Genomic DNA, 26,910 nt, shown 5'->3' with positions numbered 1-26,910 from the left:
TTGTTAAAATGTTAATGTGCATAAAAATAGCTTTATTTCCAATAATAAATCAGAACCTGCATGCAGAAGCCAATGATTCATTGGCTCCTCCATTCCATTGGTGATTCACATGTGATGTTTGTGACATAGTAAGCAGCAGAACATATCTCTCCCATGCTAAATGACCAGACCTAGGACCAACTACCATTTGAAATGCATTCTTCTGGGCTCAAATTATGTATCAGAGACAATTGGATTGCCCCTCTTTAATGTATTTTAAGTAGTTGAATTTCTAGGATCTACTCATATCTGCAGTCAAACTGATATGATAGCCCCCCCAGAAAAAAAAAACAACAACTACACATTCTCACCATACAGGCTAAAGCAATCTCTTTAAAGACATTGAAAAAGTTAGTATTTAAAATGCTTTCTTTTCTGGGATTGACTGTACCCAATGCATCAGAAACAAGATCAGATGCATAAGTAGAAACCCTGACTGGCTGTCACAACAGGCAGACTGGAGCAAGAGCCAAAATCCACCAGAACATTTCCCCACCCATCTCCCAAACCAAATGGGGGTTGGACTCCATTCTAACTAGCCACTTTGGCAGATACACCGACCTGTTTTGATTGGGCAATTTGACTCTTCTTTGACCCCTAAAACTTTAAAAGGTGTCTGTCTGGCTGACTAACGAAAATAAGTGACATTTCACGGGCTAGTGGGAAACACTGGACTGTGCCAGGTTCAGTGGAAGTAAAGTGGAAGCAAGTGGACCTAGGTCTGCTACGGACAACATGGCTCATCAGTATAACGTCCCCCTGAAAGACGAACAAATGATTAAAAACGCCAACCACATCAGCAATCCTTCTAACAATGAACACATAAATACATACCGTTTTTAAAAAAGTCTAAAAGATGATAAAAACTCTTACAAAAAAAAAACGTTTCAAAACTATTTGCTTCAGAGAATCTCGGTACTAGTGTATATAAAACTTTTAAAATCACATATACAACAGCTTAAAAAGCGGGGAGAGGAAAAAAAAACTAAACAAAAGAAATAAACACCCCCCCAACCTGAAAGGCAATAAAATATTTTGACAGTTAAATTAATACAAAAAAGTTGATCTACTAACAAAATGGGGAGGGGAGGGGGGGGGGGGGGGACACTGCAGTGGAGAATATTGACAGATTGCGAGTTAGTATTGGTAGGGTTAGGCTTCCCTCACTCTGCATGAAAGCAGCGGTGACAGAAGCCCACTTTTACTCCAAGCCATTACAGTAAATTCAGGTTAAACCCCATTTAAACCCTATATACTTGGTTGACCGGGGTCCCAGAGGGCTCTATACTAGGTCCGCTAGTATTTCCCTACACTAATCTCTTTACCAAAAATAGCCAATCTCGCAACACGTAGATCTTCTATTTTCGCTGAATGTTCGCCCCCCAGGATAGGGATGCTAGGGTTCATGTGGTTAAGAATGAAACTTAAAACAAAAACAAAATGGGAAAAGGAAAACAATTTGGCATTTAAATATTTGGTAACGTTTGTGTGTTGTTGTTTTTTTTGCCAAGAAACGGCTAAGTACCAAGTTTAATGTTACATTATTTCAATGACTATGTACAGATACTGTAGATCTCTGGTAGAATGGGCTGTGTGCTTTTGAATACAGTGTGTTTATTTAAGCTGAGAAAGATGAGCATCAAAAACCATAACATGCTTGTTAGTGCATGCACAAATCCATTCAGTCATTCAGATCAGTGGTTCTCAAAATAGGGTCCAGGGACCCTCAGGGTTCCTTGAGGGGAATTCCAAATTGACCCGTACAGGTCTGAGTTATGGGGGTCCTTGAAATTCTAAAGTTTGAGAAACACTGATTCGGATGATCGACATTGATGATCCCATGGATAAAAGTAAGAATCTATCAGTCTAGCTTATTAGACAAGCATGAAAAAATTAACAAAAAAAAATTATACAGATTTTCTCAACAAAAACAGAACCCTGATGGTTTCCCTGACACGGAGCTAATATTTATACTGACCATTGCACAATGGACCAGGAAATCTTTATGAACGCTCAACTGAGCTTGGAACTCAGAACTTGGCCTTCAAATGTGTGCCTGCTGATTGACAAGCACACAAACAAAAGGCCAGTGTGTATAGCTTAATGGAAAGGCATGGAACCAAATACCTCACTAGTATAATAAGCTATGGCAATGGGATACACACAAACTTTACTTTGAGAAGAAGTCAAAGCGAACTATCATGATGTTGGCTGTCATGGAGTTGAGTACACACAGTCTGTGTCTGTGTGTCTGTGTGTCTGTGTGTGTGTGTGTGTGTGTGTGTGTGTGTGTGTGTGTGTGTGTGTGTGTGTGTGTGTGTGTGTGTGTGTGTGTGTGTGTGTGTGTGTGTGTGTGTGTGTGTGTGTGTGTGTGTGTGTGTGTGTGTGTGTGTGTGGAATGTGGGTGTGTCATCCTGCAAGAGCATGTTGGTTTGAGTACAATCCAAATCACAATAATCAAAGACAGACCCTGAAGCAGCAGTGATAATTATATTGGTGACACATCCTCCAGCCTTTTGAAGTACTGTAAGCCACAAACTGAAGATGATCCTTTGCTCTCCAAGAGTGTGTGTGTGTGTGTGTGTGTGTGTGTGTGTGTAGGTCAGACCTGGGTCAAATAGCACATTATAACTACAGTTTGTTTTCCTCCTTTAGGTGCCAGATTTGTGAGGGGTTTCCCCACACATTACAGTTAAAAAGTACCAGAATGTGTCAATAATACAGATAATTTAGTAGCTGTGAATGACAGCTTACCTAGAACTAGCAGCGTCTTACATTTGGGGGTTAAAGCAACCCATCTGGTTGAACTTGGGAGGTGAAAACAAACATTGCCATTTCACGCAAGTCTGACGCATATGTATAATATGACTAGAGACGTCTTTTCTCTTTCCGGTCAGCTGTGTGGCAGTATTAACGGATTGACAGAGCGTACCTCATTTAAGTTATTATCACAAGATTACTATTTTCCAACCAATTTAACTTTTCTGAGCACAAGCAATTGTTAATGGCAAATAAAACGGAACTTCTGAGATTTCACCACACAAGGATTTCTTTTCTTTAAAACAAATAAAATCAAAAGATAAAAAATAAAAACTTTTAAATTAAAAAGTCACTCGCTACAGCTAACGTGGGCATCTGTAGCACCAGAACCAGAGTCCACATACAAGTTTCAGAGACAAAAAAGAGAAGGAGGAGAGGGAACGAAATAGGAGAGGGAAAATAAATAACTGGATCGTTAATGTGTACCATGATGAGGGAACGTCATTGCACAGTGTTAGTGTTAGAAAATGGAGGGCAGGGGGGGTAATGTGGGAGAGTGGGAATATAGAGAGGAGGGGAGAGTTACATCTCTCTTTGCTAAGTCCACAATTGTCTGTTCAGTTGTCCTCTTTTTACAAAGGGTGGGAGGCAGAGAGAACGGTGAGAAATAAAACAAAAAGATTGAAAATCTTGTGCCGAATGGTTTTGGCAGCTGAAATGGTCCAGCCCTGGCACATCTCTTCCTTGTTTGACGGAACGAAAAAAAAGGGGAAAAAACGTACAGTTCATCGAAGCCTCTGATTGGATAGGAGAGCACCAATAAGATTCTTGGAACATCTGCAATCAATTGACTGCGTGTCCGGTTTTCTCTCCCAGGGTTGTTGCCGTATTGTTGCTGACAGCAAAAACAAAGGAGTAAGATGGGGGGGATTGATGGGGAGGCACTGTAGGGGCCTGTGGCGACCCTGAGGATGACTTTTAAGGTTTTAAAAGTGAGAGGTCATCGGGGGGAGAGGGCTGTCTATGCGTAGATCTCTGTGGTGGGGGCCTTCTTGTAGATGGGCTTCTTCCCCAGGTCGTAGCTGCCTTCGTCCTTTTTCTTCATGCGGTAGATAAGGAGCAGGATGAGGAGCACAGCGAACATCAGACCCACAGCCCCACCTGCGATCAGAGCTGGAAAAGACAAAATATAAAGCAATGCGTTAGAAAAAGCAGCAGTGTGGGCAGGCCACTTTCGTCAGTCGTTAACACAGACAGTAGGAAATCTCATTGTACCAAATATGAGATCCTGCTGGCACTATAATCTTATGTTTTAATTGAAGCGATTGTCAATATGCTCTCAGTCAATGTCAGCAGGTCTAACTGCTCCTAGATCTGAGGTTGGTGCCATGCTTGGTTGTCATGAATGTGTGAATGTAAAGAACATAGTAAAGTGCCTTGGATCAAGACACTTCAGGCAGAAGAAGGTCTATGACTGAAAGCATTCCATCAATATATAATTCTTTTTTTTTCTTTCTGATCTGCACAGTTTTGAGTGTGCGGAGGCTCCCTTTAATTGTTCGTCTGGCTTCATTTTGATTCCAGCACCTCACCCAAGTTCTTTCACTATTTTTTTCACTATGAAGACACTGTAGAAATGCTGACCATTTAACACTTATTTTTGGCAAGTGACACGGTCATATGGCAAAACATAAACTAAGCTAAATTTAAGCGTTACAAAACATTAAACTTATAAAAAGAGGAGACGTTGGCACATTCATTGCAGTATGTGAGCCACATGTTTGTGATTATATGGAGTAGAGTTGTTTGGAAATTACTACTCTTGAATGGAATCGTAACTTTTGCCTATTTTAGTCTAACCTATTATATCCATTCTTTGCCAAGCCATAAATATAGGCTGGTTCACAGCCTCAAACACAGTCTGTTATTTTTTTGGCTCACAATAACGTGCAAGGATTAATGCATAGTTCCTTGACATGAATTGCACTTTTTTTGATGTTCTAATGCAAATTAACATTAGAATGTGGATTAGAGTGTTGGAAGTTCAGTTATGTAGGCCTCGCACCTTGAGGTGTGACATTTTCTATTTTCCTTTGTATTCTCTTGTCCGTTTCGGAGGCTACCGGCGTCATTGCTCACAGACGTACATCTTAGGCCAACACTGCATTATTTCCCTGTGTTGAAGACTCACCTGCAAGGACCTCCGTCTTGTTGAAGATGCTCTCGTCGCTGGCGAGGGACATGAGAACATTGGAGGGGTGCTCCTCGCCATGTTGGACCTCATTCCCCAGTATAGGTATCTCGTTGCTCTTCTGTACGATCTCCACTTCATTGACTGAGGTCCGTGTTGGGCGCTCCTGCTCCGGGATCTTGTTGTCGTACACCTCGGGCTGGAGAGGATACAGATGCATTAGGATCTAGAACTCTGTTACTTCAGTTCATGACATCAGTTAAGTTTAACCCTGATACACATTACGATCTAGAAAAGAGAGAGCATGATGACCCATAAGATGCATGTAGAGCAACCTCACCTTAGATGATGGCTTGGCGTACTCTTTCTTGGTTGGCACGGTTGTTGCTGTAGGAAGGAAAGAGATTCTCAGTTAAGTGGTTCCAAGTTAAACAGGCAGCATACTTCTACGAGCAAACAAGGTCGTTAGAAGAAAATTATGTGATTGCAGCGAAAACAAACAGACGCATTCCCTTGCTTGATTTCCCCCCCCCCCCCCCCCTGAACTTCTTGCACCTCTGAGAACAAAATCAGATCACAGCACTGCGGATATTGTGTGCGATTGGTCAGAATTCATATTCCATACTGAATTGGGCAGGGTCTTAACAATGGAACCTTCAGCAGTCAAAGTGGAATTGCATTAACAATTGTGTCCACAGAACTTCTTCGTTTTGGGCAAGCCAAAAAATAAGTTTAACTGACAGTAACTTCATAATGTTAAGGCAGTAGAACGCCTTTTCAAGTTGGCAAAAATCTGAAAACAATAATAATATCACCATAAAGGACAGAATTACAATATGAACATAGCTGATTTAAAAAAAAAGTATATAGCTAATTAAAAAAAACATTTTTTTTTCAAAGTCTTGCCTTCTTTTGAAAAAGGATGAATAAATAAAAATAGATAAAGCAACAAACCTCCAGCACCGGATCCTGAGAACTCCTCGTACTCGTCCTCATCATCGTACAGAGTGTCATAATCATCCTCATCCTCATCATCCTCTCCATCAGTAGTGAAGCCAAAATCGGAGCCATTCTGGGAGTCTCCCGACGAGACCAGATCTTCGGGACGCGTCAACATGCCGACGGTCTGTGTGGTCTTCATGGGCATCCAGGTCTCCGTCTCCCTCACCTGCTGGGACACACACATGGTAAAATAGGAGAGGTTACAGAGGAACACACACGGTAGAATAGGAGAGGTTACAGAGGAACACACACGGCAGAATAGGAGAGGTTACAGAGGAACACACACGGTAGAATAGGAGAGGTTACAGAGGAACACACACGGTAGAATAGGAGAGGTTACAGAGGGACAGACATGGTAAGAGAGGACCGGTTATAGAGGGACACACAGGGACAAACTGTTCAACCAATTCAACTGAACTGCTGTGTAGCTGCAATTCACTGATGCATGCAGGGCCTGCAGTTAAGAAATGAATACACTGTTGGATGCAGGGTGCCATGCAGCTAATACGTGAATTCACTGTTGCATGCAGGGCATGCAGCTTAGAAGTGTACAATGGTTACGTCCGTGGGATTTATTCAAGCCTGGAGCCTGAAGCCCAGCGGTAGCATAGCTCCACTTAACACACCACTAATCACCACAGAGCTTAACATAATGAGGAGACACATCAACCTCTCAATCATATTAGCACTTTTAATTTGATTGACCATTTGCCCAGTGAGCAAGCAACGAGAATGGGATTAGGACACAGGGCTGTTGAATGTGCTCACCACCACACACATACAGTACCTACATCAATCTAATTATCATCATTGCTTGAGCGTGTCTACCAGTACCAACACACACAATTAAGATGTGGTAAACATCAAACATTAGGGAGGGACTGGGAGGTACAAAAGGGGTAATTCTCGAGTAGAAGACTTTGAAAAAAAAAAGGTGTGTGTGTGTGGTCTGCATTTTAAAAAATGGTTTTGCTATTGATGGCAGTAGCACATGGTGAGAGTTTGGGATAAGAGTGCTAATAATCCAATGTCTTTGTGAAAATGCAGGATGCTGATGAGCATCTACTAAAGAGTGTGGATACTTCTTTCTACAGTATGACTTTTATTCCTTTTCCTAATTCCCATTCACAAAGTGTTGAATGTTGCCCAAGTAGTCGCTGAATTAAACCAACTATTGAAGAGACAGACATTCATGTTGTGATGCATGTTGAACAAAAGACCAGGGAAAGACGAATGACGAGATAAGATGGAGAGAGCAATGCATATAGCAAGGCCTATATGTTTCAATCAGACCTACAATGAATCAAGAACAAAGCCCCCCAAAACATATTGGAAACATGCTTAGGCACTTTACCACATCCCCTCTCTCTTTCTCCCTCTCTCACACGTGCACGCACACGCACACGCACACACACACACACACACACACACACACACACACACGGTGACATCATGAGTTCTCTTGGTAATTACTTCCATCTGAGTCTTTTAAGGGGTCTTAATTTTAAGGGTTTGCTGCTACGGTAACTCTTTGGTAGCTAAGCCTACCCAGGGGCCTGCAGCGCTGTGTGCATTCGTTCAGCGTTTTTTTGGGGTTTCCACATTGTGCGAGTGTTCTGTAATACTATTTTAGTGTCTGTGTGCATCTGAAATGCCTTATTTCCTAATAATGTGTGCGCTGTTTGAAGTTAATCCTCTCTCTCTTTAAAGTGGCCTATATGACTAGAGGGGAGGGGAGGGCAGGCTCCATTGTTTAGTGCTTTGCACACAGGCTTCAAACAGGCGCAGCCATTTTAACGTGACTCCTGTTTGCAACGAGGTGGGTCCCTTGCTGCAGTATTGCTCTCCTGTTGCCCTCCATTTGTCGGATTCAAATTTCGTTATCCTGCTTTGTGTGCCCTTCTCTCTGCAATGTTTGCATGCTGTCTGGTTGGCCTTTGTCTCTGTCATATGCCCATTTCTTTTGAGTTTTTATATTAACTCTAAGCATCTTACATTTTTCTCGATCCTGTTTTCCTTTTGACTTCCTTTGCTGAACGAGATGGAACATTACTGTTCCATCTCATTCAGCATTGCCTTCTCTCTCCCCTCTCTGTTAGTACTTCCGTTTTTCAGACTATTTCCCTTCACCGACCTGATCTCTCCCTTTTTTGCTCTATGTGTGTGTGATTTTTTGCACAGGAGTGTATGTGTGACACTTGTCCTCAATCAGAGACTGACAAAAGAAACACTGTTCAGAAACAAATCCAAAGTAGACTTAAATCCTCTACTCTGTCCTCATCTAAACCCCATACATGGGACACAGGGGGGCTCCTGCATGTGTGTGTGTGTGTGTGTGTGTGTGTGTGTGTGTGTGTGTGTGTGTGTGTGTGTGTGTGTGTGTGTGTGTGTGTGTGTGTGTGTGTGTGTGTGTGTGTGTGTGTGTGTGTGTGTGTGTGTGTGTGTGTGTGTGTGTGTGTGTGTGTGTGTGCATGCGTGCGTGCGTGCGTGCCTAATCCTAAGCCGTAAAATGGTGACTACCGGCTCTTTATTTCCTCCCCTGCTATTCAGATGAGATTCAACTCCTGCTGGGGCATGCAGGGACAAGGCTCTCTGAATCACTTTATAGGAATCACACTCACTGTCAACAATAATGTGTATTCATCTGAGTCAGGCACATTCAATCAGATGTCGGATGTATGAGTCAAAATTCTGGGAGCAGGTTAGTCATTTTGCAATAATATTCTGTGAAAAATAAGCCTATCCCGCGGCCTATTCTACTCCTTGACGCGTTTTACAACGTCCTCTGGGCATGGATTTAGCAGGTGTGAGGTGGGGCAACTAAGGGATATACGATTTGTAGATCAATTATTAACGGTGAATATGAGCATTGCTAACGGTGAGTAATAATGTTCAATCTTATGAGACATCTGTTTTTGTCAGCCACAGAGGTTGTTCTACAAGCAAATTGTTTGTATAGTACATCGTTTATTTCTTTCACACACACAATAAGGTTATTTTTCTACACTGTACTTTTCACACGTTTCACTATTACTACTGGTGCTTAAGCTCTAACTTTAGCACCTTCTGCAGATCATGTCACAAAACAGTTCACTGCACACACTTGTATGAGTGACAAACCTCTTGAATCACCAAATTCAACTAAATGTTTCATAGTTGATAGCAGATATTGACCTCAGTAATTTCAGAGCAACGTATGTGTACTGGCAAGTGTTGTGAATTAAAAAGGGATAACATTTATTGGGAATTGATTTTCAATAAAATCATGGCCCCAAGAATTGAAATCGAATCACGGGATACCAGAAGATCCACACTGCTAGTTCCTAATCCCAACTATCAATTTAGCTGGAGACCCCCTGAAGGACCCATGGTGGTCTGGGGATCACCAGGGTATGTGTATCCATGTGCCCCAGAAGGACATGCAAAGAAACCATTCCACAAGACCCTGACACAATTATTACACAATTGCCTGATCGCAATTATTGGAGATAATCTCAATTTCATGATCGTGACAGACAGCCCTATCCACACAAGAACCAGAAACTTTGTGTATAGTGTCGGGTGTAAACTGCAACAGGCGTTCCCCAAGACATCCAGAACATACCACAGCCTTGCAGGCGGTCTCCTGAGACAGGTCACGACAGGAAAGAGACGGGAGGAGGGAGGGGATGACAAGCTGACATTTCTGAGGGAGTTTGAGTTATCCTGGAGTTATGATGTCAGCCAGTGTATTTGTTATAGAGTGTGCATGTTCCCAGAAAGTTAAAAATAGCGGGGATAAAGGTAACAGCATTACACAACTGTTGCACCTGGCCATATGTAGCAGTTATGTAATCCAGGCAACGACAAAGTATAGATATAGTATATATGTATTTTTTAAAATTGGGTTTTTCCCACCTAATTTAAAAAATGATATTCTGTCTACCCAAGCACCGTTATACAAGCTTCTACATCCACATGAAAACGCAAAAACATGGCTGTCACTGCAAGACTGTCAATTGACAGCTTGTCAACAGCACCTGACAGAGTCCCACCATGACCCAAAACTCACCAGCTTGCTCTGTTTTCATTAGATAAAGTCAATAATAAAACTAATAAATGGTGCACATCGGAAAAACAAGAGATCAGAAAACAATGTGTGATATGTCTTCTTTTATTTACCTGAACAGATTATCTGTCAAAGGCTGCAATAATTCAGAGTTAGTGTTTATTCTTACGCTTGTCCAACCGGCTCTCACTGACTTCAATGCATCAGCAGTGCCTAGAATGTATTTGACCTCTCCTTCGTTACATACACAGCCATGTGACAGTCTACTACCAGAACAAAACTGGTGACGTCCCGTGTCATCGGACTGCTGGATTATGTAGCAGTGACCTCCACAGAGTATTCTGGTGCCTCTGTTCTTTAATAATATGGTGGAATAGTCTGTACAATGATCTGTAAACGTGAAAATTCCACTATTTTGTCCACGTCCCCCATTTCACAAAATGTATTTAATGAAAAGGGGATAACGGCGCACACTCTGATGTCACAAGCACAAAACTCTGACACACACTATGAGGGGACAGCGCTGTATACTTTGTCTACACAAACACGGAAAACTGAGCCCAAAATAAAAAAAGCTGTTTTTTTTTCTTTTTTCATGTATGGGTAGACAGGGCCTGAATCCATTCAATTCATAAATCTTTCAGCAACAAGCAACCAAGCAACACTAGGACTGACCGTAAAAAGGACTGAAACAGGAATAGATCTAAACACCAACATACCCTATTAAACACAACTGCTACATTTAAACCACCTAGAAAACATTAGCAAACCCATGTAATCTAGGGTTAAAAATGTGTGCACACCAAACCAAATGTCTATGATGTACTTAGCAACACAGTGGAGGCTACGTGCATTCCAGCACAGTCTGGTGCGGGCCAGAGAGCAACCGCAGAATGAAACACTAACAAGGCATAGCTAAGCCAACGTCATGGAATGCAGATAAACCGAGGATAGGCGAGAAACACCAAAATAGGTTAGAAGTCAAGGCACAAGCCATCTTCATGTGGTCAGTGCACAACATTCCAGTCAGAAATAACAAGGGTTGACCAAACCTAAACATGGACACATGTGCTCCTTCAGCCACCTTTAAACCACAGATTATCCAGCCATCATTAAAAAAGGTGCTGCAAGTGATATTGTTTTGATTAAAACAAAAAAGGTTTTCATTAAAAAGCTAAAGCTCTATATTCTGAGTGTAATACATTCTCCAGTAACAGGGATATCTCTCTGTCTCTCCAGCTCTTTAGTAAACAGAAAATACAGTTTCAGTTCTAATTTTGTCTTACATTTTTTTCACTTGCTTATCCTGTATATGAGTATTTACTCCTGGGTATCCTGACCTGAACATGTATTTTCTGTTTACTAATTATCTGATGAGATCAAACAATCTATAGCAATGATTACTATCACAATATAGAGCTATTTAACACTTAGTTTTTTTTTCCTGATAAAATAAAAAAACAAAACAAAACATATATTGCCTCTCTCAGGTGGATACACCTCTTTTAACTTAACCCAATTATTTGTTCAGTCACCTAATTATTTGTTCAGACATTTTTTTAAAAGGTTGACAGAATCAAACCACAAAGTTGTCCTCCCTCCCTATTTTCTGCATGGGGTTTGGGTATGACCAAACCACAGACCGTCTGCCAGCAAGGAAAACAAGATTCTTTACAGAGCAAAGTGAAAATATATAATTTGTTGCCTGTGGTTCAACAGTTGATACAGGCTAAAATAGGCAACATCTCTTATTTTATCTGCTCAAACGCTTTTAGAAAGCACTTGGAAAACAAAGGAGATGGAGGCCATGCTTCACAGAGCAACAAAAGCATATAAACACAAGTTCTTTGTCCAGTTTAAACAAAAGTAATGTAATATCTCAACAAAGCCATTCTTCGTTTCAATACAGACTTCTTAACTGTGGCCATTAAGGCAATCACCTAGCCTAGAGTTACTAGCACAGACATAAAACAGGAAAGTAAAACTTGCTTTGGTGCCGTTTCTCTAATTGGGGTACATGTTACAGTAGTCTCTAGGCTGGGTATAGAGCGGTACACAGAGTTACTACAGGGGGAAATGTGAGAAAGTGGAAACATTTATTTTACCGTTATGTTGATAAAACATTGACACTTTGTGTGAACTTGCTGATCTGTAAAGGGATAAACCTAATTAAATCCTTAAGTTGACTGGCACAACTGAATGGAATAGAAAGTAATACTTTGCGGTTATGATGTTTTATTTTTAACATATTGATATCAAAACTGGACTAAATCTGCTCAGGAGGCAATAACTGCAACTCTTTCACTCCATTTCATATCCTTCAAAATGTGTGTTATCATTAATTCATAGCATCACACACAAGCCATGGCTTTCTCTCGAGTTTTAATAAGCAAAATGTTGTAGTCAAGAAAAAAAGGGTAATTGGATTTGGAAATCAGTGAAAGGGGTTATATACTGCTGTAGATAAAAGCCATTAAACCATGTGATCCATTACAACTCAACTCAGTCAGGAAACAAGAAGACTACTGGTACTCAGGTTAAGCTCAATTACTTCTTTTATGAACTGTGGAGATTTGTCAAAGAATCTCATTTAGAGAAAATGAAGGGATTTCATACGGAATTCTCAAGTGACGCACAAGTTGCCTAAGTGACTCGATTTGGTGTGAATGGGAAATATTGTACCCAAAATAGGAGTTTCTGCTAAAGAAACATGACATTTCTTGGCCCTTTTTTCTTTTGTCTCCTATGAAAGGAGCTGCTCATGTCACACTAGCCATCATCTAGCCACCCACTCTCCTCGCTTGCCTGATCAAAAGAAGCCGTCAAGACAACAGGGACAACGCTTCCCGTTTAAAGAGGATTGTAATGTCTCAAGAGGCTGCTCAGGGGTGACAACAACCGCAGTAGGAACTTAACACCGCCACAGTAAACAGACAAATACATTTTGGCTGAGACTGCATCATGTGTCTAGCAGTCTCTTCACTGGCAGGTACCCAACCATCTATTTTTAGCACAACTTACATTTGTTTGACTGCCGCAATCAACAGGAGGGTTGTGTTCCTCCTGCAGTGAGCTGGTGACTCCCGGGTAAATGTTACTAACCACTGTCATGTGCCCTTTAGCAAGGCAGACTCACAGTGACACACAAAGGCCAATGCTGGTGCACAGCGGTCATCTGTCAAATGCACAGAGGAAGCTATGTGTTCAAAGACAGATTCCTCTTCGCAAAGTGGTTGAAGTTGTGTTCTTTTCGGTCTTCTTTGCGTGAAGATCCTAAAGCTCTCCCGGGCCATCTTGAAACATACTGAAAGGCAGTCTGTCAAGACACCCGCCGGCCTTTGCAGTCTGTCCCTTCAATAGAGACCAAACAATACCACTGGGCGCCTCGGGAGCATATCAATGACCAAGGTAATGAGGGCTAAGCCTTCAGTCAGCCCCCCCCCCCCCGCTCCCTCCTCTTCGTTAAAACAGGGGCACAATCTCTCCATCTGCCAACACAGAGACAGGCATCTGTTCTATTCAAGCAGTTGCATGGAGGAGGCAACTGGCTTTGAAAAGACCCAAAAGAAATACCACCACACCGGAATGTGCATCCTTATTCTTTGTGATGCCCGATGTCTGTTGACCCTTGGACAGAAAAGGACAATTATTGTTTTCTTCTACACCCCCCCCCCCACCCCCCCCCCACCCCCCATTCAATGTGGGGGGGATTCAAACGACTCTTAAGCCCAAAAGGAGCCCGTGTGTCAGGTGAAAGTGGAATGCATAGTTGTGTTTCTATTGTAATGAAAAGTTTGGTTCTACAGAACCACGTTATGTTCTTGTAAAAAAGCAAATGCTGCCTCTTTTGTCTTAGTCTTTTCCTTGTCGGGCGGTGAGCAGTGCGACCAGTGTTCCCCTGGTTAGCTCACGGCTCACACTGTCTTACGCCTGACTCACATGTTGTCGTTTTGACCGTGACGCTCGCCAAGACGAACTAATAAATTAGGCTGTAGCCTAGATAGGGCTGTCATGATTATGACATTTTAGTTGACGATTAATTGTCACTCAAATAATTGCGATTAACGATTTAATTGTGTGTCTGTTGTTGGAACAATATGAATAAAAATTACATTTTCGTTTTTTTAGGCTTTTAGGCTTGGTAAACAAAAGTTGCACAGGGCAGATATGACAAATAACATATATACTCAATTACATTAATAGTGGAAATAGCAGTTCTACAAGCTCAAAGCGGACCGCAACGTGTTTTGAGCTTCTAGATCTGCAATTCTCATTCTTTTTGAAAATGTATATATGAACATATGGAAACATGATTAAGACGAATATGCAAAAAACAAATGCAATTATCTCAAATAATTGAGATTATATGTAATCATTTTGACAGGCCTAAGCCTAGATTCACTTCTTTTTTTTTTGCTCTATATGTCTCCCTATGACAAGAGTAGATCCTCTTCCTATTGCTTCTTCCTTCCTCCCTTCATCCATCTTCTTTCGTCCTGCTGTCATCCCCTCTTCACTTTTCTCTCTCCCTTCTCATTACCTTTCTTGCCCTCTTCTGCCTCCCCCTCCTCTGTCATTACTCCGCAGATCAACCCCTCCCTTTCGCCTCCTCCTCTGGGCCGATACCATTAGCCAACACCAATTGTATGATGCGTTGTCGCGAGATGCACCTATTACCCATCATCTTATTTTAGTTTTCTCCTGATTGGATGAAATTGGTGTCCCGAATGAGAAAATGTATTTTCTGTTAACTGAAGAACTGGAGATATGGGGGGACCCCTATACTGAACAAACACTCCATGGCAAAAAATGCTATCAGAATATTAACGATTTAACACTTGTTTTAACAAATATCACTTAGTGTACAGACTAATAAAATTGGTCGATTGTAAAAAAAGCTATTAGAATTTTTTGCTTTGATTTGATAAAATGTTGTTTTATCATTAAAAAAACATGCTTCTCGATCATTCAATTCAATCAAAAAAGTGTCATTGATAGAATAATAATCGCTAAGGAAAATGATAGCGAAAGTCGCAGCAAAAAACACATCAACCTCTTCCCCTTCTCTAGCGATAGCGCTCTAGATTCCTTCCCTGTACCTCCTGACTATCTATAGCCCAGTTTCCAGCTACCATGGAGTCATGTGGGACACACTATAGCAACCCCATGTATACACAAGTCACAATAGCCTGGAACCTGGTAACGCACACCGATGGCAGATAGACTTCAGGTGAACAATAGAACTCAATGTCACACGTGACGCAATGAACAGGCCTACTTTGAACCAGATTACACTGTACTGCCAATAATGGCTAACCGATATCAGGCCTTATTTGTATTCCTGTAAGCTAGTCAGTATAAGCTCTGGTTTTACTGAAAGAATACAAGTTGATGTGTTAACATATGTAAGCCAACAAATAAAAACAACAGGAATCTATGCTGTAGGATATTATTATTATAATTTACTCCTTTTTCCCCCTCTCTACCAACTCTCTTAGCTGAGAACACTATGTGTTTCATCACAATGTGCCGTGTGCTTGTGGACGGGTTTTTTGAGTGAATGCTGTAGATCTGTTGTATATCTATTTTCCCCGAATGTTCACCCCGGAATATGTACGCATGTGGTTAAAGAATGGCAAAAAAGTGATAGAAACACTAAATTTGGCATCACATTTCTACTCCAGTTTCTCTTCTATTGGGTTCTTTTCCTGACCTGTGGAGATAAGACGGAACGTATAGAGAAGCCAGCTCCGTTGCAGACCATGTTGATTCAGTTTGCGCTGATAAGACAAATTGAGTTTCGATGACCACTTCCTGGGGGAACGTCCTGTATCTTATCGTAATGGCTTTATTGGTTACTTCCTCCCTCCGATTCGACCATCCCTGCATGCCGTTCGGGTGACTCGTATCGCTGCAAATCCATGACTGATGGATTGATAAGACGACAGCCCGTGGCGGGTCGTGACAAACTCCTCTTATCCACTTTCAACCTGGCATTATATTTTGGGCACGTCATTAATAGGCAATGTATTTAAAAAAAATAGCAGATCTACAAGCTATCATGATGTGTTGTGAACCTGACTGGCTATTTTCAAACGACACCATCGTACGACAAAGTATAAAATAGGGCTCGAGTAGTTATGGAAGTGCACGCTCCCCCTTTTCCATGTCTCACCCCGCCATCTTCTCTCTCAAGTCTTTGATGTCATTCCCTCAGGGACTGTATCAGGGCCTTCCATCAAAGACTTGGCAAAGCACTGCAGAAGACTACATTTAAGCTACTGAGTGGATGTTATCGGGGAAAGCGATCAGGACAATGGTTTAAAAAAGGACAGGAAATAATGGCATACAACAGCAAAACAGGAAATCTCTGACAGAAAATGAATGACTGCATGTGTCCAACACTTAAGTCCTGAAGGAAAAAGTTGGTAAATAATAGAGGGTATATAACTTGGTCATTTCCACACACCACAATTAAATTTGCAACAGAAAAGAATGACGTATTAAATAATTATATCTCTGTATGACAACAGTAAACAAACTTGCTTTCATTTTGTAGCCCACAAAAACATCAATGATGACAAATGATCCCCCGCTTTATTCGGTTACTGACATCATCCTGAATTCTGCAGAATGTCAGAGTTACGATCGCAAAGTAAACCATCATCACTTGGGTCCAATTTAAAGAATAAATAAATGACCCTTTATTTACATTCCTCACTAATTTAAATCAATTTCCTGTACGTGTGATCTCACAGGGTACAGTACAGGCCATGTTAATAAGTTAAAGCTGTACTTTCTACAGTTTGTTAAACAGTACAGCGTCGATGCTTGCCATAGCCTGCAGCCAATCCCATCTCTCACCCCAGTGGCTAAACTTCAACTCCACCTTCTACCTGAAACTAGGTGAAAGCTGGAAATCTGCTTGATATCGTGGCCATAGGTGGAAACTTCATATGTCCCAATTATTTTGTAGGATTCAAATAAAAATATTAGCCGATCAACATAAATCAATCAATTTTTGCTACTTTTCTGTAACACTATAATAGTATGACAAAGTAGTCATACCATTACTTTACAAAAAAACATAACAATATACCGGTCCTTTTGAGTAACTGGCATTACAGACACATATTCAACGTATTCCATTTTGGTGTGCTTTTTTTGTAACTGATTAAACTAGTAAACTGGAGCCCAAGTATTTTGAAAGTAAACACCACAAGTAAAAGGATTACTGATTCAATACAGAAATGGTCTTTTGTAAAACTACAAAGCATGTCAGTCTTGCTTGGCCCAACCCCATCTCTCTCCATACTTTGTCAACAACTTCAAATGGCATCGTGTGACTCAGGCCTGACTACTTTACTGGGCTGTCCGGGTGTCGGTCACAATCACTTGCCTGTCTGGGGTGTCGGTCAGGATCTGCTCAACTGGTCACATCAAAGTCAGTAACACAATTTAAAGGTTACACGTAGTTATTCTTTCAACAAGAGAATTAGCTGTTCAGCACACAGCTGGTAGCCAAATGAGGGCATTCAACCTAAAATAATGCAAAATAACAAAGACTATTCTAAATTTAGTTGCATTTTGTACTGTCCAGTGTCCACTAGTGAGTGTTGGGACGATTTCATTAAAAACGCATAAGCCATGTACAACAAATAGTGAAAATAGCCCATCTACAAGCTCACAACGTGTTGCATTGCAAAGCGTTGTGAGCTTTAGATCTGATATTTTGACTTATCATTTTAAGATGAATTATGAAGATGAATTATGAATTATATATAGCTTAAGTGCTTAATGCATGCTGGCATAAAGTAATTAAGTAACCTGGTACGATTAGCTAAAGAACCATGTAGCTGTTAAAGGTAATCACATTGCCAAATCCAAATAACCGATTTCTTGTTCGCAAATAAAAATGTACTCAAAAAAGCAACTCAGCATGGATCCCAGACCAATCTAAATTAGTTAAAATTGGCAGGTGCCAAGATATCGCACTCCTTTCTGTAACATAATGCTGATGGACAGCCCTGACAAAAGACAATCGCTACACTGGTGTTTGACTCCCACCAATTCATCCAAGTGGGACGGAAAGTCCTCGAAAGCATTGGTTCGATGTGACACAGGTTTGAAACCAACACCTTGATTTTTCACTAAAATATTGTGTTATCCAGTAATATCACATGCTGACATCAAATGGATTACATGACTAAATCATCTGGGATAGACAAGTCAGATTAGTTTATAGGATTTCAATATGACAACATAAAATACACAATCGTGGCTTGACAGCAATATTCGTGTCATGCTTGCTGTGCATTTCTCAAATTTGTTTAAGTCCTGGCCCACCCTCATGTGAACCTCACCTCACATTCACTGCACTAGAGACATGATGTGCAGACAGTGGTGTTGTGTAATGTCCATTGTCCACACCCCATGCAGAGGCAAGTGTCCTCACTTTACATGGAAACACAGGCATGTACACACAATGCACTACACAGTAACATCCTCAGTGCTTTTTGACTCTCAGAGTTACAGACCTGTAGGGTTCATTTGGTTCCTAACTACCAATCCTTTATAGTCCATATACATTTGCACACTCCGAATTAAATAGATCAATTAACACTGAGGATTTTACGGTGTACACGTATACTGTGAGGCACATAAAAGAGCTAGTGTACAGTTGTACAAAGGGAACCGCTCATTCCACTCAAAAGCACTCTCTCTGTTGACTTAGTGGCTGTCTCAGACAGGTAGTGTGTGTACGTGTGTATCACTGAGAGGTAGTGTGTAATATGCGTGTGTCACTGAGAGGAAGTTTGTGTATGTGTTTCACTGAGAGGTGGTGTGTATGCGTGTATCACTGAGGAGGTAGTGTGTGGTGACTTCAGTTGGTCATGGTTGGGGTCAATCTAGTTCCTAGTCAGGAAGTTAACTTAAGTTTCATCAAGTCTCTAAAGCTAAACGAATAACCAACTTAAAAGGCATAATTTTATATATTTATATTTGGTCAGGTGTCTGACTCTTACCAGTAGTGGCTTCACAACAGAATCAACAGATAATTTGATCTCAAGGTCTTGATCAAGGACACTTGCCCCCACAGTGCATTGCATGCACCAACCTTTGTGAATTAGCCAATAAATCAAATCAAAGCTCTTTACAGTGAAATTGTTATCTCCACAGAGGGTAAATACATTAAGTCTCGAGAGCCACTCACATTAACAAAAGAAAAAGCTGCACTGGCATCGTATCTGTAAAACAATAAAGTAAACGCCAATGCATGAATATTGTAGTTGATAATCTATGCAGGTAAAAAAAAATACATATCATTATTTTCCCAGAAAATCTCTCAGTTATGCCAATATTCTTCTTGTCAAGTAGTTTTGTTCTTTCTTCTTGAAGAAAATAAATAAATATATATGTATAATATATAAATATTGCTATGTCGATTTAAAGACACGCCTATCCCTTCAGTAAGCTGGCAACTGCCTTGTGCTGCCTAACTCCCTCTCTAGGGGGACACACGTGGGGCAGCGAAAAGCAGACTCTTAGCCTACATTTCAAAATTGCAGCCTTTGACTGAGTGGTGATGCAAACTAAATACACACACGGTCAGGAATTAACAATCGGACTTTGAAGATTACAATGACATTTGATTGACAGCAATCTGACAGATGTAGAGAGGGAGACAACGAATGTGTATGTGAGGGAGGAGGAGGATCCCTGATGTACAACTAGTAATCACATCACATGCTGCCCTACACCCCTACCGTTTCATGGCTCTAGGTTGTAATTAAACTCCATACATCCCTATTGTAAGGTCATGCCTCGTGGCAGAGATTTGCGCTCTATTACGTGCACCTTTACAGGATTTAATTGATGTGCGAATAGACTGTTGAATGAAAATCTTAATGATTCAGATATTTGGGGCCAGTCCCACTAATCGAGATGGTTCATTCAAAGATGAATGGTTCCTAGACGGCTATCCCAACACACGACGATCCCCCTCCTTACTTTGCCAGTAAATTGCCTCCAAAAGCCCTCAACCGGGCTTCACAATCATTCATCATGTGTCATTGTATACATTGCTGCAGCTTTAGTTTCCACAATTAACCATGGAATACTGTAAGATTGAAATTTAATTTACAACAGTGTAATTGAGAATACTTAGCCTAACAATTTAGCCTAACAAGACAGTGTGAGATGTGGGGGATAAAAAAAGTCATGTCATTCGCAAAACCAGTGTAACTAATGATCAGGATCAGTCATAATTGTAGCCAGTCTTGTAGCCATCATCCTCAATTCTGTGACCACTGACCATGCTGGTAAACTGCTGAGACACACAGCTTGTTCAGACACAGAAGGGATGAGTGGAGCAACTAAAATAAGCCATTGTAGCTTAGTTTACCCTATACTATGTAACGTGTGCAACAAACTGTGGGATGTAAGAGAAAATGGTCTACGATTATGAGCATACAGCATGCAAACTTCAAAACGAAGAAGTTGTCGTGACACAGACATGTCTCAGTACTAGGTTAGATGCCTGGAACCGTACAAACAGACAAATAGAATACATCTACGTTGATAGGCCTATACAATAATAAAGGTAATATTAGGTCAGCAACTCCAGTTGAAAGAAAATCCTTTCCAATCGCTAAGCTTTAAACAACCACTACATGGGGCCTTGTAGTAGCTCATACTCTGGCCTGGAATCAGAGTATCTGTCAAGTATGACAAAGCAGCCAGAGGCAGAAGAAGAGGCCAAGAAATATGGAGGCCACATCAAGTTACTCTGAGGCAAAAGAAAATAATTATACTATTCCCCAAAGGAAACCACCACAACAAGACTCAAATTCCTTGTTCTCCTCTGGCATTCGCTATGATTTCCACTGCTATTTCCACCACAAAACCACAACAGACTTCTATCCAAGAATCTTCAAGATTGTGTGTGTGTGTGTGTGTGTGTGTGTGTGTGTGTGTGTGTGTGTGTGTGTGTGTGTGTGTGTGTGTGTGTGTGTGTGTGTGTGTGTGTGTGTGTGTGTGTGTGTGTGTGTGTGTGTGTGTGTGTGTGTGTGTGTGTGTTGGGGATTAGTGAGCTAGCCTACTGCATGCTTCTCTTAAGGCCACTTTCCCAGGCTGTTGCTGTAAATAAGAATGTGTTCTTTGTCAACTTTTGTAGATAAGAAATGCATACTTTAGTACTTGGGCAGGTCAGCCAAGAAGATATCATTATGCAAAACATTGACTTGGACTGCTTATAGTGAAAATCTGAAATAAATATTACAGCATACTGTAAAATCCTTTTTATTTATCCATGTGTAACTGAGAGTATACAAAATTTAACCAAATACTTTTGTACAATCTCAGTTAAATGAACACTCAACATTTTACAGTGTACTGTGATTGGAATCAATTTGGATAAGAAGCATTTGGCCATGTATAGGTCAAGCATGGTCCTAGGACTTTAGCAGACCTACTTAGGCACCACATACATTCATGTTGGCTACCTCCAACTGCCAGAATATGTAGTGGTTGAATAGATATGAGGGAGGGGGGGAATCAAATAACTCCTCTCCAGCACAAGCAGGAAGGACAAAAAGCCTCCCTTCCTTGTGCCAACATTCCATGGTCCAAAGGGATTTTATAGACCAGCGGACAGCAATGCAGGAACCATTATTACATCCTAGTGACACCATTTATCATGCTCTCTTTTTCTTTCTGTCCCTCCCTCTCTACGTGTTCTTTCATCACACAGGCATTCAATTCACCCATCATGCAAAAAAGAAAAACTTCCTTAAAAAAAGGGGGGGAAAGGGGGGGAAAACTGGCTCATTCTGGTGCAAATGATCGGGGGCTAAATTCAAAACCGGCTACATTCCAACGAGACATAACAAATGGACTAGGCTGCGCCAGAGGCCCCAAAAGGCAACGGAGGCAACAAGCTGGGGTTTAGATCTGGTTGTGTGACATGGATTAACTCAAAAGGGGGCAAAAACCACATCCAGATTCGGTTTTCTTGCCCTGATTAAAATCACTGCAAGACGTCATCTCACACTCTTAGACCCAGGAGCTAATATTGATATTTTATGTTAATTTATTTCATCTCAGTAATGCAACTGATGAACTCATTGAGGGCACAGTCAAAATACATGAAGATGCAATGCATAGGGTTTAAGTGTAACATAGAAATGTTCCCAAACAGGACATAAAACACATCTGGTTGGGGTAAAAAAAAAAACTGTTAGTGACTGAAATTACACCAAAGCTAGGCTAGTTTAAATAAAAATCTCAGTCTACAGGAGTTACTTCAATTCTTGATCATAAGTTATCTGAACTCAAATTAAATCCACCCCCAGTTCAGCTTGGTCTCTTATTTGTACAACAATAAATAACCTTGATGTGCAGAAAATAATAGTTTTCACATAATGCTGCCATACATGGGCAGTGAATGCTGTGACCGTTGAGGGAGGGAGAAATAAAGAAAGCAAAAGCATTAAGACCAAGACTGTTTGGCCTGGTTTATCTATCTATGACAAACTGATAAGACTATGTCTATTGTACATGGCAGAAGGTCTTGTATGATATCAAAAAGGGTTTCCGTGATTCAATCTGCCCAACCACACAACGTCATTGGTTAGTCAAGTCAACTGTCAGTGGGCAATTTACATAGCAAAAAGGATTTACAAATATTTAGGAAAACAAATAAAAGACTGATTATAAGTTCCTTGTGTTCCCTCATCTCACCTGAGATTGGGGGGAGAGTTCTAATTCTAAACCCTTTATGTTTTATCACTGCACAGATCAACTGAGTTAAACTAAGAAAGTCTAAAGACTACATAAGCCTACAGGAAATGATATGGTTCTTGGCAGGCCTACCACATCAAACAGTTTGCCAGCTAAAAAGACGTATGCAACCCAAACACAATGCATTCCAATCATGCCTCTTGCTCCGAAAAAGCCCTGAGTTTCATCTCAAGACTTCTCTATTGTTTGATAGCTGGACATTGTATCGATTAGCTTGGCGCTCCAATCCCACATTCCATTAATGACCTCTGTGGGAAGAGAGAAGAAAAGAATAGAGGGAGGTGGAGGGATTGTCATAGTTAGGGGCTAAGTAATCATCAAAGGAAAAGGGGGAAGAGAAAAATGAGAGAAAAACCACCAAGCCCCTGCCTATCCAACAACTTATTATAAGAGAGAACTAGAGATAGAGACAGAGTGAAAACTATAGACTATATATCTTTTAGAAAGAAAATTACAAAGATAATGCACAGAAAGACCTTTTCTATTCATTATATATATATATTTTTTTTTTATCTTGGTGTGAGAACAGTTGAAGCACTAGAGCTGGCTCAGCCAGCAGGGGAAAAGGAGTGTCTCTTTATGAAAAGGACCCAGGGCCCATTGAGATCCCTCCAAGTGTGCAAAATCCCCAAGAGGGCCAGTCAAGGTCACCAGAGGTCACATTCCACTAGGGGAATGCAAAAAAGAGAGAAAGATGAGTGTGAGAGAAGATGAGAATGAGGGAGGAGAGTGAGCAAGCAGAACCTACATGGCTTTGAGGAATGTAGCATATTTTCAATGTGCGCTACATTAAACACATGAACCCCAGTGTCCCTATTCTGGGGGGAACAGTCACTGAAAATAGCAGATCTACAAGATCATATAGAGCCCTGTGGGACCACGGTCAACTACATATATAGGGGTTCAGTGTGTGTGTGTGTGTGTGTGTGCCACCCTGGATAGCGACAAACACGGCAAGCAAAGTTCAAAACTTCCAACCAGTGGAATCCCAGGCTTAGTTCACCAATCGTGGGAAATTCCAACGTGTTGTTGCATGACACACAGAAACGCATGACTGTCACACAGCCCACAGGAGGGTTATCTTAACAAATAACCAGAGGGACTTGATCAACAGAACAGCAAAGACTGTGATTGTGTTGATTTTTCCAACAGATCCTTAAACCTTGTATGAGATGTGTGTTTGCACATGTACAACGTGAAATATTTAAGAAATCTACCATACAAGTGACAAGAGAAGACTTCAGCTCTTAACAGCACAAGTCATGATTATCTTCTTATTGATGTTAAATATTTCCTATCATTTCTAATCATCCGCCAAAGCAGCTAATGACACACGCATTCCATTTTGAGATTAGTATAATAACAGTACCCTTTATGTAAGGAGCCTGAGAGAACAAAAAACACAAGTCTCCACTGGAAGTGCATGGGGGTTGTTTACATTAGTAACATAAAAAAAGAAAGCACAAACTTGAAAATCAAATCCCTGAAGTTTCAGATGAATAGCCACATAAGCCATAGCCTAGTTATTAGCAAAACAAAGCACTTAGTCCCAACACATAGCCTAACCTTGTGGCTTTGTTAGTGATATTGCATTCCTCATTCAAGCCATCTAGAATTAGGCAAGGACTAATTATTAGAAAGCCAAGAGGGTATGGAGTTGGGAACTAACTTTCATAACAAAACACTGTAAAGCCGATTTTTTACTTTATCACACGACCCTGTCACTCGACAAGAATGTCATATTTTCAACAGAGAAAAAAAAATGTTGACAGTACAAACTAAGCCTTAGGCTAATGTTTTACTTCAGATGACAGCTGACAAGAAGGTGACTGATTGAAGAAACTGGTTAGCCAACAGCCAGGAGGCAAACTCAGTTAGATTTTTCAAAGGAATTGAACCAACCTGGGTGATCATATCTATCTATCCATCTATCTGGTAATGTCCCTAAGCATGTTTTCCACAAGAACTATTAGGGCAAAACCACAACACAATGTCAATCCAATCTTTAAAATGAACATATCACAAGTTTCACAAGGCCTTGTGGAAGCTACACACTAGTTTACAACTAACCTACCTGTAACATTTATAAACATCTACCAGTGGCATCATGTCTGCACTTATTCAAAGTCCTCACCCTTGAAAAGGAGGGCAACTCAAATGCTTTGTGCAGGCTGTGCACAAATCTGTAAGTCACAAGTGGCTGGTAAAGTCAGTATCTACGAGGTCCAGTGCTATGCAGATTATCACCTCCCACACCATATTCTACAGTGACTGCTCCCTCCCCCCATTTGAGTGTGTGAAAGACTGGGTGGGTGGCATATCTCCTACCACCAGATTTCAGCTGTCCCACCCACATATACACCCCCAACACACAACAAAAACAACAATCACATGGCCATTCTTTCCTGGGACTGGGACACATGCAATGCATCAGGAAATTGTTTTGTTTTTTTTGTTTAGTTTAGGTTTCTTTTGGGGGGGGGGGGGGGCACACAGACTTCATCTTGTCACCAAGGAACACATAAGCTAGACTCTAGCTTATGTGTTCCTTGGTGTCTAGCTGCTAGAGACATGAGACACCAGCAGAAATGTACGTGTCAAACCTGTATAGTGAGTATACATATACTGTATAGGTGTAAACAAAAGTGTAAGAGCTGAAAATTCCACTGCAAACGAATGACTTTTCCACAAAAAAAGCAGGAATCATTACCTGCCCAGTCAACTGGTCAGCCGCCTTCATACATCTATTTACGAATCAAAGTTCAGATATGACACTTCACACAACTTGTCAGACAGGGCAGAGGGAAAAGCACCTCATTATACACCACAAAACAAGTGACAAAAAAAACAGACGTCTGCTGATAACAGAGATAGAAGAGGCCCCTACACTTCTCCTTAAGGACACTGGGAATGTTTGGTGTGTTAAGCCAGTCCTTTCATTTTCATAAACGAACAGATTTATTTTTCTATTGATCACAAGGAGTCACGAGTTAAAGGAAACAAACTTCAAAGATAAGCAAGGCCATCAAAGAATGAGCAGAATGTCTGGCTGAAAAGTATTGAAACTTGGAAATACTCCAGTAAAATGCCTCAAATTGTACTTAAGTACAGTACTGGAGTAAATGTACTTAGTTACTTTCCACCACTGCCACCTACCTACCCCCATCTGGGGCCCCATCCAGGATAATAGCAGCCAGGCAGCTATATAGATGCCCCCCTCACCCTCACAACTCTCTCAGGCCAAAAAGCTAGCACCGAAGCTACTAGGTAACTAGGCTAACAATCAATGGGTTCGGTTAAAATGGTTAATCCGTGATGTTATTCGTTTGAATTGAAACTATTCCATATGCGCAACACATGGGTGTAAAACAAACTTAATCTCAGTGGAATGATTAGGATGAAAGCTGTCTAATAAGAGCTCAGGACGGCAGTAGCCTTCATGTCGGAGTGGGAGGGAAGGAAGGAAGGAAGGAATGGGGCAAAAAACAGGGATAAAATGTTAAAGAAATGTCTTTGGAGACATATTGCAAGAGATGAATGAACAACTTACCGACTCCGAGTAAACGGACGCGAATAAGAACAGGACGAGGCACACTTTGAACATGATGGTTCTCCTGATGCGAAAAAGCCTTGGAATTAAAAAATAAAACAAGATATGAACCTAATAGAACCGTCGAATGTAAGAAAGTTAATAACAAAGTTGTTTCTCAAATCCTTTTTTTTTAATGTCCGACTCCGTTCAAATAGTTCCAGAAAAACTGAGAAACTTCACGTTGTGTCCACAACCTTTCCTTTATCAGCTCGTTGCGTAATGTTCTGCGTTACTGATCAACTACTAAACTGCGGCTCCGCAACATTGATCGCCTCTATATTTTGGCCGTAGCTTCTCGTCTCCACCCCCCCTATGACCCCCCCGCGCAGCACGGCGACCAATCAGAGGCTCTGCTCTGGGGACGCGGCTAGCGCACGGTTTACGGTAAAACCCCAGAGCCGTGTTCTGCATTCAACAGGTTGGCCCCGCCCCCTTTGCTTTCCTTTCTCCCTGCGCTCTGTTACATGGAAAGTGGTT

The 26,910-nt window shown here is 41.1% G+C and overlaps 1 protein-coding gene across 2 annotated transcripts; it reads right to left on the bottom strand.

Annotated features, from left to right (window-relative positions):
• Positions 1-26,688, bottom strand: sdc4 (syndecan 4). Of its 2 annotated transcripts, none has more exons than XM_084061180.1 (5): positions 26,392-26,688; positions 5,945-6,161; positions 5,331-5,377; positions 4,991-5,189; positions 1-3,972 (listed from the first exon to the last, which is right to left on the bottom strand). In XM_084061180.1, exons 1-5 carry the CDS (start codon positions 26,443-26,445, stop codon positions 3,821-3,823), a joined length of 669 nt encoding a protein of 222 aa, XP_083917306.1. In that variant the 5' UTR covers positions 26,446-26,688; the 3' UTR covers positions 1-3,820. The 2 variants fall into 2 exon arrangements, with proteins under 2 accessions (XP_083917306.1, XP_083917307.1); XM_084061181.1 differs by having other exon boundaries at positions 5,945-6,158.
• Positions 26,689-26,910: the final 222 nt, after the last annotated feature.

This window comes from Gymnoscopelus microlampas (assembly GCF_963454915.1).
Source record: "Gymnoscopelus microlampas genome assembly, chromosome: 7".
Classification (NCBI taxonomy): Eukaryota; Metazoa; Chordata; class Actinopteri; order Myctophiformes; family Myctophidae; genus Gymnoscopelus; species Gymnoscopelus microlampas.
Note: the sequence above shows the minus strand (reverse complement) of the source record. Positions and strands in the feature narration are given on the sequence as shown.

Coding starts and splice junctions, on each gene's coding strand:
- sdc4 (XM_084061180.1), bottom strand. CDS start 26,445: ATGTTCAAAGTGTGCCTCGTCCTGTTCTTATTCGCGTCCGTTTACTCG. Junction 5,190..5,330: donor ACGCCAAGCCATCATCTAAG/GTGAGGTTGCTC, acceptor TATCCTCTCCAG/CCCGAGGTGTACGACAACAA. Junction 3,973..4,990: donor CAAGACGGAGGTCCTTGCAG/GTGAGTCTTCAA, acceptor TGTCTTTTCCAG/CTCTGATCGCAGGTGGGGCT.